The 15,000-nt window shown below is 40.3% G+C and overlaps 1 protein-coding gene across 3 annotated transcripts in view; it reads right to left on the bottom strand.

Moving 5' to 3' along the window:
* LOC130428367 (cGMP-dependent 3',5'-cyclic phosphodiesterase) overlaps positions 1–15,000 on the bottom strand; it is a 102,709-nt gene that overhangs the window by 75,815 nt on the left and 11,894 nt on the right. The window contains exon 1 of one of the 3 annotated variants that reach the window (XM_056756338.1): positions 3,138–3,202. The exons of 1 other annotated variant lie outside the window; for it this stretch is intronic. Coding sequence is in view for 1 of the 2 variants with exons in the window: in XM_056756336.1 (XP_056612314.1) it covers positions 3,138–3,154 (17 nt within the window). In the remaining variant the exon portion in view is untranslated. Of the gene's footprint in view, positions 1–3,137; positions 3,203–15,000 lie in introns of those variants that run through there. One more of the 3 variants, XM_056756336.1, reaches the window with a different exon arrangement.

Here is a 15,000-nt window from a genome sequence, read left to right as displayed (position 1 = left end):
CGGAAGTAAACACAAGTTCATCTTATTGAACATCATTTAATTTCATCAGCAATTATCATAGTAGAACAGCTTTCTCAAGCAGTTTGTGATGCATTTTGGAAACAGGAGATGAGCCCCTGGTCTAATGCGCCACCTGGCTTGAGAAACCCGTTCTCAAAGACTTACTTTTAGTCATTATTTGGGTAGCACACATATTCTGAATGCCTTCGGCAGAATTCAAATGAGCCATTTTAATCTAGATAAAAAAAAGAAAAAAATCTATGCCCACCACTAGTATATACACAGAATGCTCATGAAACACAGCAGCTCATGTTCTTCTGACTAAATCATTCACTTGTAACACTAAGAACTTGATTTTTATTTTATATCGTAAATGTCTCAAAGCTTTAGTCTATTGTGTTTTCACTAAACTGTACAAACAGGTCAAGTAAAGAATATTTATTATCAAGATGTGAGAGAGCGAGAGTGACTGTGATGAAAGCACCAGAGTTTGATCGTTCAGAATCTTCATTGATCGTCACAGATGTTGGAGGTTGTTGTGTTGATTCTGTCCTGCTCTCTTTCATCTGGAACTCATCAGAGAAAATCCACTTTTAATATTCACTTAGTGTGTACAAGTGTGTCTGTGAGGAGATGTGATCTATAACATGAATGATCACAGGCGTATCATCTAATCATTTAAAGAAACTCTTCAGAGATTCAGTGGAGAGTTCATTGATTTTATCAGAAAAACACTCCACACTAAACATAGAACCTGTAACACAACACTCCACACTAAACATAGAACCTGTAACACAACACTCCACACTAAACATCCACTCAAAGAAACCTGTAACACAACACAACACAATCTTTCATGTTTTTCTGTATTTGAGAAACAGCTTGTGTTTGATGGACACACTGCAACTCAACAATCAATGATTCCACTCAACACTCAATCATTACTATTGAATCCCTCAGGCACACAGACGAACACACAAACACACACACACACACACACACACACACACACACACACACACGTGAAAGAATTCTTCAGATATCATTCAATGTATAAATGATTGGCCATATCTGACCTACCAATAGGTCACAGCGTGTGTGTGTGTGTGTGTGTGTGTGTACACACACACACACACACACAGCACTTGATCTGAGCACATAACTCACAGTGTTTTATTTAACAGAATGTTTAATCAGGACGACACATTGAGAAGAGAACAGTAACCTGTGATTACAGAAGTGCATTACCTGCAGCAACACACACATGCACAAACACACTGATAAACACACACACACACATACACAATAAATCATTTCAAAGACAAGAGACACACACACACACACACAATAAACCATTTCAAAGACAAGAGACACACACACACAATAAACACAAAACATAAACACACACACAAACAATAAACCATTTCAAAGACAAGAGACACACACACACAATAAACACAAAACATAAACACACACACACACACAATAAACCATTTCAAAGACAAGAGACACACACACACAATAAACACACAACATAAACACACACACACACACACACATATACACAATAAACCATTTCAAAGACAAGAGACACACACAATAAACACACAACATAAACACACCCACACACAATAAACACACACACACACAATAAACCATTTCAAAGACAAGAGACACACACACACACACACACAGGATAAACACACACCATAAACACACACACATATACACAATATACCATTTCAAAGACAAGAGACACACACACACAATAAACACGTAATATAAACACACACACACAATAAACAGACACACACTCACACACAATAAACTCACACACTACACACACACACACAGGGTAAACACACACCATAAACACACACACACGCACACACAATAAACAGACACACACACATACAATAAACACAAACACACACACACACGATATACACACACAATAAACAAACACACACACAGACACACACTAAAAACAAACACACAAACAATAAACAGACACACGAGAAACACACACACAGAATAAACACACACTATATGAACAAAACCTGACCAACAATAAACACACACACGGAAACACACAATAAACAAACACCATTAACACACACACACAAACAAACAATAAACACATTCACCATAAACACACACACACACACACAATAAACACACACACAGACACACAGTAAACACAAATTGCATCTGTTTAGACTGGATGATTAAATCATTAAACCTCTACAAACACAAACAAACACACACACCGATGATGAAATGTCATGTGTGTTGTGATGTTTTCTGATTCCTGTACACACACTAGATCAGATTCTATTCGTCTGGTTTATGTTTGTCAGTTAAAAGCTGTGCTGTACATTCAATTCTCTGCTTTCATTATTTAACACAATTACCACAAACTCAAGGCACAGACCTAAAAACAATTGAACCCCCCCCCACACACACACACACACACACACACACACAGTAGATCCACCGTTACACCACCTTCCTTCTTTGTGTAGAACAGAATAACACAACTCTAATATTTCAACATGTTACACTTACAACCCTAACAACACATCTACTACAACCAGACAAAACACACAACCGCACACGTGTCAGCCTGATCATAAACATCATCCAAAACTATGTAACACAACATTGTCTCATTCCTCATGTCAGATCAAGAGACCATGTGAACTATTTCAACAGTTTAATATTCACACACTACAGGCGGATTTAAAACAATAACACAAAAACATAAATACGACATAAGAGAACTCTGTGTCACAAGTGTGAGTGTTTGTCAGGATACTGTGGATTTATTTGTGAAATGTTCTCTACACAACTGACTCTTGTCGTAACTCTTTGTCTGTGTGGTTTTATTGTGTCGCAACGGCGTTGACAAAAACACCATTCTGTTTCTATTTAAGAGGAGAAAATGCACAAAAATTGTGGTTATTTAAGAATCTTAAACACAACTGCTAGAGAAAACACGCCTAGAGTACAGTTTGTGTAACTTTGACTGAGATAAAACTCTCTTGGTTTATAAAGTTAAAGCTGAAATCAGAAAGTGACCAGCGTCCCTATATCACAACACATGAATATATACAGATGAAAGAAATATAACTTACTCTGACATCATAGACATGACCGACCACACAAACACACACACTTCACTAAAGTCACGAGATGTGAAACAGTGTGTGTGTGTGTGTGTGTGTGAGAGAGAGAGAGAGAGAGAGAGGAAGCCCTTATGGTGACCTGGAGACTAGAAAGGAAACGACTCATCTTTTTATGCACAAACACACACATACATGTACAGACACACACATACATACACACACACACTTACAACACGTACATGCACACACACACTCTCTCACACACACACACACACACACACACACACACTTACAACACGTACATGCACACACACACACACTCTCTCACACACACACACACACACACACTTACAACACGTACATGCACACACACACACACTCTCACACACACACACACACACACTTACAACACGTACATGCACACACACACACGCAAACACACACACACACACACACACACACATACACACGAACACACAGGCACACACACACCTGTACACACATACATGGGCACGCACACACATGTACAACACACACATCTGTACACACATATACGTGCACACACACACGTACATCATTCACACTTACAAACACACCCACCAGCACACACGTACAACACACAAACACACACACACACACACACGTATAACATACAAACTTACAAACACACGCACCAGCACACACTTACAACACACACACACACGTACATCATTCACACTTACAAACACACCCACCAGCACACACGTACAACACACAAACACACACACACACGTATAACATACAAACTTACAAACACACGCACCAGCACACACTTACAACACACACACACACGTACATCATTCACACTTACAAACACACCCACCCACCAGCACATACGTACAACACACACACACACATATAACATACAAACTTACAAACACACGCACCAGCACACACTTACAACACACACACAGGTACACACACGCATGTGCACACATGTACAACACACACAACTGTACACACATACACGTTACCACATGTTGAGGTACCAACACATATGTTCAACACACACACACATGTACACACACATGCAAGCATGCCCACGCGCACGCACACACACATACAGCACAGACATGTACACACTCACACACACAGTTCCGGCTCCTCACTGCAGTAAAGACAAAAGTAAAACACCAAGAGATATAAAGAGGACCGACACATGGAAGAGTGAGTGAGTGAGTGAGAGAGGCAGGTGACACGGACATTATGGGATGTCGGAGTCATCACCTTGACCCTGTCAGTCATCTCCATGACAACATCATGACCCGGAAATAGCCACACACTCACACCCTGGTGTTTGTTTTGGTCCTAGAGCAGAATTCAAACATATGTGAGCAGATAAAAGCCGTCATGTGACCGAGGACCTCGTGCTAACATCACCACCAACCCCACATGTGTCCTTTCATTCAGCAGCTGTTACTGAAGCACTGAAGCTTTCTTCTCTCGCCCCGCAGGAATCTTTCATTTACTAAAGAGCCTAAATCTTCAGCTCCTTCACATCACGTCACAAATTAATAACTGCTGAAAAGATAGATTGTGTGCGAGCGTTGCTAAGTAACCGTGAGCGTGACAGAATGAGCGCTCCGACACGTCTGCCGAACAGCATCTCGCTCAGAAACACACTGAAGAGATCCTTCATGTACTGTATGTGACCTTCATTTACTTCACTGAGGATGAACAATTCATTTAAAACAAACAAACACAAACATTAAAGAGAATCAGGACAAACACACACGGAGGTCGTCTCAGTTCTTTTGAGAATCATGGAGAACAGGAGGAGAGATGATGGACCTTTGACACCTGCTGATAGACTTTATTGATCTGTCTGATGATAATGATGATGACACCTGATGCTGTGGATGTGTGTGTGTGTGTGTGTGTGTGTGTCTCTTCTCCTCTCAGCAGTGACAGTGACAGAAATAAGTAGAGATGAAAACAACAGAAGCTCTGCTTCAGAAACGTGCTGTCAGTTTCCCATCATGCTCTCTGCTTCAGGAAGACTCACTCAGCTTTTCATCGTTTTATGCCAGAAAATGTTAAATCCTTGTGTAACACAAACACACACACACAGGATAATGTGATTAGGAATGTTCAGTGCTGACTGTGAAATGAAGTGTATTCTGTGACAACAACACAACAATCCATCGGCCCTTCGGCTCTTCACATCTCGTCTGAGTCTCTCTGAGCTCTCACACAGCTCTGAGCATGTTCTCCTCTCTGGATTTACACACATTTAATATTTGCTACATGAATAACACCACCTACACAACCAACAACAATCTGCCTCTGTGTGTGTGTGTATGTGTGTGTGTGTGTGTGTGTATGTTTGTGCGCGTTTGCATGTGTGTGTGTATGTTTTGTGCGCGTTTGCATGTGTGTGTATGTGTGTATGTGTGTGTGTGTGCATGCGCATGTGTGTGTGTGTGTGTGTGTGTGTATGTGTGTATGTGTGCGTGTGCATGCGTGTGTGTGTTTGTGTGTGCATGCATGTGCATGTGACAGCAGGTGTTAAACTGCTTTGGTTGAAATGACAACGCTGCAGTAATAGTTAATTTAGCGTACGTCCTTGAGTGTGTGTTTGCCGAGCACCTGTGGGTGTGTGTTTGTTGAGTGTGCGTCCTATGAAAGAATAAATGTGTGGATGGAGGGATGAGGGGGTGTATTATGGCCTTGATCTCCTTGGCAACATGTAGAAGATTCTACTGTGAAGAAACCTGTAGATTTAACACAAAGACCGGCTGAAAATCCAGAGAATACACACTGACATCTAGTGGACGTCACACACACACACACAAACACAAACACACACCATCAGAAGTCATTGATAACATCCATCCTACGCTTTTCACTGATTTACAAATCTTGTCTAATGCTGATTGAAGCAAATGAAGGGTTAGTTAAAAAATCAGGTTGTTTATTAAGTTTTAATTGTTTTTTATTGTGTTGGTTAGCTGAATCAACTCAGGTTAATTGATATTCATTGGAATGTATATTACAAAAACAATAAAATCTCTTTTTAGAAATAAACTCTATATGTATGTATGTATGTATATTTATGTATTTCCAGTTTACAGAATTTCAGGGTTTTTCTTAAGATTTCGTCTGTTGGTTTATTTTTGAATTAAAATAAAAAACTATTAAATTACCAAAAAAGACAAGAAATATACAAAAACCATCAGCATTTCTGTTCACAGATCCACAAACAAACATTCACAATTTTTACTCACAGTTTCCATCAGGACATGCTAATCTACTTTTACATTTCAGTTAACATCAGTGTGTCTCTATCTCTCTGTCTCTCTCTCTCTCACTCTCTCTATCTCTCTCTCTCTCTCTATCTCTCTCACTCACTCTCTCTCTCTCTCTCTCTCTCTCTCTCTCTCTCTATCTCTATCTCTCTCTCTCTCTCTCTCTATCTCTCTCATTCTCTCTCCATCTCTCACAGTGTAAAAGATGAGAGAGTTGATATCATGAGAAATCCTCTCCTCTTTTTCAATCAAAGTGCACATTCACACGTCAACACAACACTCACAACAGCAGAAGATAAAATCTTACAAACCTCATGATGTTTCTGTCTCTCTCTCTGGTGTCATGTGAACAGGTAAAGGACATGTAAATGTTTTTTCATCATCAGCGCTTGACATGAGGTTCTGCTGACGCCTGTATTTTATAATCTCTCGACTGCAGCGACCTGCTGGGATTCTGGGAATATTTTCATCCACATTCTCCTCCGTTCCTCAGGGAACTTCACAACTGTTTTCAAAACATGTGACTCGCAGTAGACAAAAGCCGGAACGAAAGTGAGCGAGAAGAGAATCTGAGATCATGAATGTTTTTCATGAAGACTCTCATCAGGACACAATGTGAGATTCAAGGAATTAGAGAAACACTATCTTGTGTCTGTGAAGTCTTATAAGATTTAGTGAGGACTGATTTTAATGAGCTAAATATTTCTACATGTTTAAACCAACATAACATTGATTATTAAGAGATAAAATCACACAACAATGAGACGCAACAGTGGTTTTGTCAACACGGTAAACAGAACCGTTAGTTTACAAGGCCATGATACTGCTTTTTCACTGAAGAAAAACACATCCACACACACATCCAGACAAACACACGTACACCAACACACACACAAACACACGCACACCAACACACACGCATGCACACAGAAACACGCGCAGATATATATGTGTATGTGTTTGTATGCTTGTGTGGATGTGTGTGTGTGCGCATGTGTGTGTGTGTATGTGCATGTGTTTTTGTGTTAGTGTGTATATGTGTGTGTGTGTGTTTGGCTGCAGGTGATGTCTGACCAGAGGCAAAACATTTTCTGCTCGACTTATCAGCGTGACTTTGACCTCCTGTAATGTCTCTCTCTCACACAAACACATCTAGACAAAACAAATGATTCTGAGTAATAGCAAACTGAACCAATACATTTGAATTTACCCATTAGAATCTGTTAAAAACACACAATCCCTATAATAATATTTCATGTAATAAAAACATTGTTACATCTTCACGTCATGTTATGTCCTGTGTGTGTTTCTTTCTTCTTCACAAACAACAGAAGATATTTTGAAGAATGTTGATGATCAAACAACACTGAACTTCATTGACTTCCATTGAATGAACACAAAACCGCTGAAACATTTCTCAAAATATCTTCTGTTGTGTTCCATTAAAGAAAGACTCGGATACACACGAGAGAGAGTTTCAACTGAACTGTTACACAAAAAGAATCAGATATTACATTAACATACAGTATCTGTCAAACTCTTACGCTGTTTTATTCTCTAGATCTGGATCAGAAAATAACTGTGTGTGTGTGTGTGCGTGTGTGTGCGTGCGTGCGTGTGTGTGTGGATTTCTTCCCTGAGTTCAGTGAATTATTTAAGAAAACATTTGTTGAGCTGCTGAATGTGTTGTTGTCTCCATGAGTCAAACATGTATAGATGTGACAGCTTCAGTGTCCTCAACCTGATGGATTCACTCCAAACACACATCCACCGTTCACACCACAAACATCATCTCTGCAGTCATCAAATCACACAACCAGCTCTGGCTCACCGCCCGACAACTCTCTAACACCAGAAACCGTTTCAGCATCCAAACAATGAAAGTGCTCTGAGGAAATATGACTTGTTTGAAAATACGTTCTTTCATTTCAGAATGAACATTTAATATAAAACAAATGTTTTGACTTAGACCGAATAATAAAAAAGCATCTCATCAGAGAACATTACTGTGAGTTCTACATGAAGACGGACGACACTGAAGATCATCAAATATACAGTGAGACACTTTAATTGACTTTCTCTTCACTTTTATATTTGTGTCATTCTGTAGTTTTGAAGAGTTTAACTGATATTATAACTGAGGTTATAATAATGATATTTCATGAGGTCGAGTGTGAGACACATCATAAGCCCCCCAAAAAAACACTGTTGCCATGGCAATCTGACAATCTCTCTCTTTCTCTCTCTTTATTAAACAATAATAACAATAACAAGAATTTTGTATAGAAAAACAAACAAGCAAAACGAAACCACTTAAATTGTGTGCAGTGTTGTTCGTCCCTGTGAAATGATGGAAAGGCTTCAGTAGCGTGACATAAGTACCTGTATTTATGTTGAACATGAGCAAGCCAAAATTGACCATTTAGTACAAGAAAACAAAGGTCTGGGACCTGTTCAAATAAAGACTGTGAAGGAGATGCACAGGAACAGTATAGCAGTCATGTCCCAGATAAGAAAAGGGAGAATTCTGCAGCAAGGCCATATAAAGATCACTTCTTAAGGTTTGGGTTTGTCAACTCTTCTGACGCATGCTGCAATATCAGTGTGTGGAATATGTGAGGAAAGTCAGAAAGAAAGCCACAAGACTGGTATCTCGAATATGGTACATCATGTGTGTGCTAAACCCAAAGATTTGCAGACATGGACTGTGCTAGAAAATAAATGTTCTGTTATCCAGTCATTGGTGTGTGTTTGTGTGTTGTGTGTTGCAGTGACAGAAACGACGTTATTCAAAGTCTGAAGGGAGTAAAGCTTGTGTTTATTTTATTAAGAAAATTTTGTTTTACAAAAAATGTTTTAATTTAAAAGCGTATTATGTTACTATCACAGATTGACAGATAAGTTGTCACGTCACTGAATCTGATAACATCATGCTTAAAACTAAGAATCATTAAAGTGATGATCGGGTGTAGGTTGGGTGGGGATATCTACATCAGACAAAATGATAAATGAGGGCGGGTGGATCATTTATTTGAAGCTGCATATGCGGGTGACGTTTCGCGATTTTTGAGAGGTTGTTATCTGGGAATAATGAACCCCTGCAAATGTCATGACAGGCCAATCAGAATCAAGCATTCCAACGAGTCGTATAATGAGCCGAAACACGACTGGAAATTAGTCTAGTGCAACAAGCCCATTAAATGTGTTCTTGGTCAGTTTGTCAACAGAACCTCTTAAAGGAAAAGTTTGTGTTTCGTTCTGTCAGGATCATATTTCACATTTCTTATGACGCACAGAAACCCTTTTGAAAATAATGCCTTTGTGTTTCACAGAAGACACACAAACATTCAGCTGATAACACTGTTGACTTTCTCAAGCTTCTTATCAACAGCTTCAGTTCAGCCGCACGCACGCACGCACGCATACACACACACACACACACACACACAGCTGGGATCGGTTTCATCTCAGGCTTTACACTGACATTGGGTCATAGCAGGTCTGAAACGGTCCAGAGAGTCCACACAGAACCTCTTCACCTCACAAAACGGCCGAACCATCCCCTGAAATCCCTCTGAAACCAGACCCCAGCTGACCCTGGACCAGACCCCAGCTGACCCTGGACCAGACCCCAGCTGACCCTGGACCAGACCCCAGCTGACCCTGGACCAGACCCCAGCTGACCCTGGACAAGACCCCAGCTGACCCTGGACCAGACCCCAGCTGACCCTGGACCAGACCCCAGCTGACCCTGGACCAGACCCCACCTGACCCTGGACCAGACCCCAGCTGACCCTGGACAAGACCCCAGCTGACCCTGGACCAGACCCCAACTCATCCTGATGACATCAGCCGTCCACAACATCAGTGACTGATGAAAGCACAACAACACCAGTTGAGTCGTTTCATTAGACATTCAGTCTGTGTGTAAATCCTTTTCAAATTGCTATCTCACACAAACTCAATGTTTTTACTTGAAGAATTCTCTCCTCTGTTCATCTCATATACACAGTGTCTATTTCTCTCTTTTGTTCATTTTATCAGCGCTTACACACACCCCTGCTGTTCTTTTACAGAGCATTTGAAGAATGTTTCTAAAACTGTAAAGTTCCAATTACAAGTAGTTAATTGCTTTCAGTGAAGTGATTAAAGATAAAGAGAGCAGCCGACGCTTGCTGTTTTAATCTTCTCAAACTTCTGCAGAATCAAACAAGAGTTCATAAATCCTTACAATCTGTGCATCTGAAATCACCTGTTGTCTAAACAATACACAATACACGCACACACGCTCACACACACAGACACACACATCCACAAACAGACGCACAGACTAATACACACGAGCACAAACACATGCAGGCATGCGCACACACACACACACTCATGCGCACACACACACACACACTCATGCGCACACACTCATGCGCACACACACAGTTACAGTGAGATTAAAGAGCCAATCAGAACCCTGCTGGTGTCAGAACTGTGAGAGAAAAACGCACACGTTCATAATACATAACAGAGATACACGAGTGAATATGTTTCTCACATTATCATCCTGTAACACACACTGATGTATTATATCATTTTATATTGATAGAACAGAAAAAACACAACCTGTGTAAACTCATCATTATGCGTCAGGACTCATAATTATTTATGACTAATTATTACAGAAAAAATCAACACAAGCAAGAAACCACAGAGTTGATGCGTGGAGGAATGATTATTCATGTGTGTGTGTGTGTGTGTGTAGAAGAATAGTGTTACTGTTAATAACACATATAAACACAAAGACAGACAGCTTTGCTCTTTATAGTGGAGTAGGCGGGGCGAGGCCGTGATTCGAGACCGGTGTGCGTACAGCTGGCGCTCATTCACAATTACTCACCGGTCTCGAACCAAGGTCTCGCCCCGCCTACTCCACTACACTCTTTAATCCATATTAAGTGTACTGTAACACATTAAATCTGCAGATCTGATCTGATGTGTCACTTCTGATGTGAATGTCTCTTTATCCATTAGGGGGCTCAATCTGTCCTGTGCCTCTGAGATTAACATCACCCGCCAGCAGAAAGTCAAGTGAGAGAGAGAGAGAGAGAGAGATTTTTTTTTATTTTATATCACCTTTATTTAATTACAGAATTCTAGCAAAAAAACAACAAACCCTTTATCACTACTGAGAATATTGGATAATCTCAGTGTGTAAAGACCAAAACATAATTTTTTACCCAACACAACAAATTTTCTGCACTCCAAATGTCTTTGAACTTTTCCATCTCCTTCATAGAAAAATAAAAAATAAAATCATGTCTTATTCTTGTTTTTAAAAGCCCTTTAAAAACGGTTTCAACATCAGAATTTGTGTCATGAGTCACTTTGTTCCTTCTACTAAAATATATAGCAATTTTTGCTTGTCCCAGAATGAAATTCAACAGCCGTCCTTTCCTATTTTTTACTTTTACAATATTTAAACCCAAAAATACAAATTTGGGTACAAATTGATACAAACTCTTGCCTCCCATTGACTCAAAAACCATGTCTCTTAAAACTTTTGAAGTAGATGACGAGCTCTCCGTGTCGAAAATAGTCTTAGGTATCACCATGCTTGGAAAACAATCCATTTCCTTTGGGATGGTTCGTAATGATAAAAAGTCCAGTCCTCTTCACTCAATGTTTTCCGAAATCTTTCCAACAGCATTTGAACTGTTCTTGTTGATCTAATACCGAAATGGTATTGTCCAGAGCATTACCAACTACTTCAATTAGATTTTTCATTTTTACTATGTTGGAATCTACTAGAGCCCTTTTTAACCAAATTGCTGTCTTGCCACAAAAATCCAAACGTGCACCATTAATCAGAGGTCCTTCCAAAGACCAGTTTAGAGACTTGTACGGTAAAGATCTCCTAGCCTGCACCAGACACCAAGCTCTTCTAATGCTTTCATAAAAAGGAGAGATACACTTCAAATCAAAACTAGAACAGTCTGACCAAAAGAGATTTTTTCCAAATCCCCACCCACCAACCTCAGTAAGAAGGCAAGCCGTTAGACCATTCCATGATACCTTTGGCTTATATCATTCGCATCATATTCAAGACTCTGCTCCTGGCTTACAAGACCACCACTGGTTCGGCACCACCTTATCTTCACTCGCTACTGCCGACATATGAACCCGCCAGATCCCTACGCTCTGCAAACGAACGGCGTCTTGTGGTGCCATCCCATAAAGGTAAAAAATCTCTCTCGCGCACCTTCTCCGGATCTGTTCCACCTATGTGGAATGATCTGCCGATTCTGTAGCCATCTTTAAGAAACGTCTGAAAACACATCTCTTTCGTCAACATCTGACTGATCTGTTCTAACTCTATTTTCTTCTCTACTCTTTAAAAAAAAAAAGAATGATTGAATGAATGAATGGTTCTGTATACTGTGTTAGGTTATACTGTCACGAATGAGGTTCCTGCAGACTCTTCCGTTCGCCACCAGAGGGCTCCCTCCCCAGAATATTGAACTTATTTGGACTTCAATTCCCACATGCCTGTTGCTGATTACTTGCACACCTGAACTTCATTGTGGGAGCTATTTAAGTCATGTACACTCCTTGGATCTTTGCGAAGTCTTGTTTTGCCCCGGTTAACATTTCTGAGCTATCTCCTATTATCTGCCTTTCTGTGAATTACCCTTGGACTGCCTTTACCGTTCGTGTCTGTTTGCTGCCTGTCTCTGGACTCTGATCCCTGGTTACTGGAATACTCGATTGTTTGCCGCCTGCCTCGACTTACGCCTGCCACTGGATTCACGATTGTCTGCTGCCTGCCCCGACCTATGCCTGCCATTGGATTACGAACTGTCTTGCCTTTGATATTGTGTTTGCTGGTGATTGACTCAGCTTGTACGACCTTGGTTTCAATAAAGCTGCTCATGGATCCTCAAGATGCAAGTGCTTCATTACATATATGAGACCAGTCCTCTTTTTTTTTTGATTGCACTTATGCTTTTGTTGTACTTGTGCTGTCCCAATTGCTTCTATTGCCTACCCCACCTGTAAGTCGCTTTGGATAAAAGCGTCTGCTAAATGACTAAATGTAAATGTATATAAAAATTTCTGAAGAAATTGTAGCCTAAAGGCTGCTTTCCAACTTTTTAGATCTACGATGCATTGTCCACCATCTTCCTTTGGGAGATACAACACCGCCCTAGGTATCGAGTGTAAATTGTCCCAGAAGAAATGTATCATTTTCATTTGTATTTTTTCAAGAACCCCACAGGGAGGCTCTAAAACTGATAACCTGTGCCACAGCGAGGAGGCTACCACCCTATTAATAATATAAGCCCTTCCCCTATATGACATTTTAGGCAATAACCATTTCCACCTTTCCAGTCTTCCTTCAACATTTTCACAAACATTCTCCCAATTTTTCTGATTGGTCACTTCATCACCCAAAAAGATTCAGAGATATTTTAATCCATGTTGTGACCAGGTCATACTGCCTAGCAACAACAACTTTTCCTTATTCCATTCTCCAACTAAATATGCATCACTTTTGGCCCAATTTACTTTTGCGGAAGAAGCTTTCCCATATCTACTTACAATATCCACTAACTTATCAATATCGTTCTGCCCACTAATCAATACCATGACATCATCAGTATATGCCGACAATTTTATCGGTGGAAAAAAATGTTGACATTTAAAACCATCTAGCTCTGCTCTAATTTGAATAAGCATAGGTTCTAAAGCTATTGAATAAAGCATGCCTGACATGGCACAGCCTTGTCTTATACCTCTCTTAATTTTGAAAGGACTACATAAGCCACCATTGACTTTCAGTATACTCTCAATATCACTGTAAAGCACTTTAATCATAGAAATAAACTCAGGTGGAAAGCCAAATGCCTCAAGTGTTTGCCATAGAAACTGATGCTCCACCCGGTCAAAAGCTTTCTCCTGGTCTAGCGATACCAGACCAACCTTTTTATCAAAAAGTGAGAGAGACTTCAAATACATCTCGAATTCACCTCCCTCAGTCTGTTTGCCAAAGTTTTTGAAAGAACTGTATAGTCTGTACATAACAAGGAGACTGGTCTCCAGTTCTTTATCTCCTTGAGATCACCTTTCTTCGGGAGCAGAGTCAAAACTGCTCTCCTGCAACATATTGGCAGTCGCCCTTCAGACAGCCTGTTGTTTAACACTGCCAACAAGTCTTCTCCCAGGAAATACCAGTAGGTTTTTTTTAAATCCACCGTCAGACCATCCAAACCTGGTGCTTTTCCACTTTTCATGCTTTTTAATGCTTTCAGAAGTTCATCTACTGTTACAGGACGCACCAGGTCTTCACACGACTCCTTGGTCACTTGTGGAAGGTCTGAGATCCACTGATTCGTTGACTGGTCCTCCACACTTTCACTGGTATATAGCTCCTCGTAAAAGCTAACCGCCCTCTTTCTAATGTCAGAGTCCACAGTCAGTTCTCTCCAATCCACAGAACGTAAACATTGAATATTCTTTCTTTGTCCATTCTTTTTCTCCAGACTAGAGAAGAATTTGGACGGGCATCCATTTCAGAAATAGTCTGAAATCTG

The sequence above is a fragment of the Triplophysa dalaica genome, chromosome 9 (genome assembly GCF_015846415.1).
Source record: "Triplophysa dalaica isolate WHDGS20190420 chromosome 9, ASM1584641v1, whole genome shotgun sequence".
NCBI classification, from domain to species: domain Eukaryota; kingdom Metazoa; phylum Chordata; class Actinopteri; order Cypriniformes; family Nemacheilidae; genus Triplophysa; species Triplophysa dalaica.
This window is presented reverse-complemented; position numbering and strand designations above follow the sequence as displayed.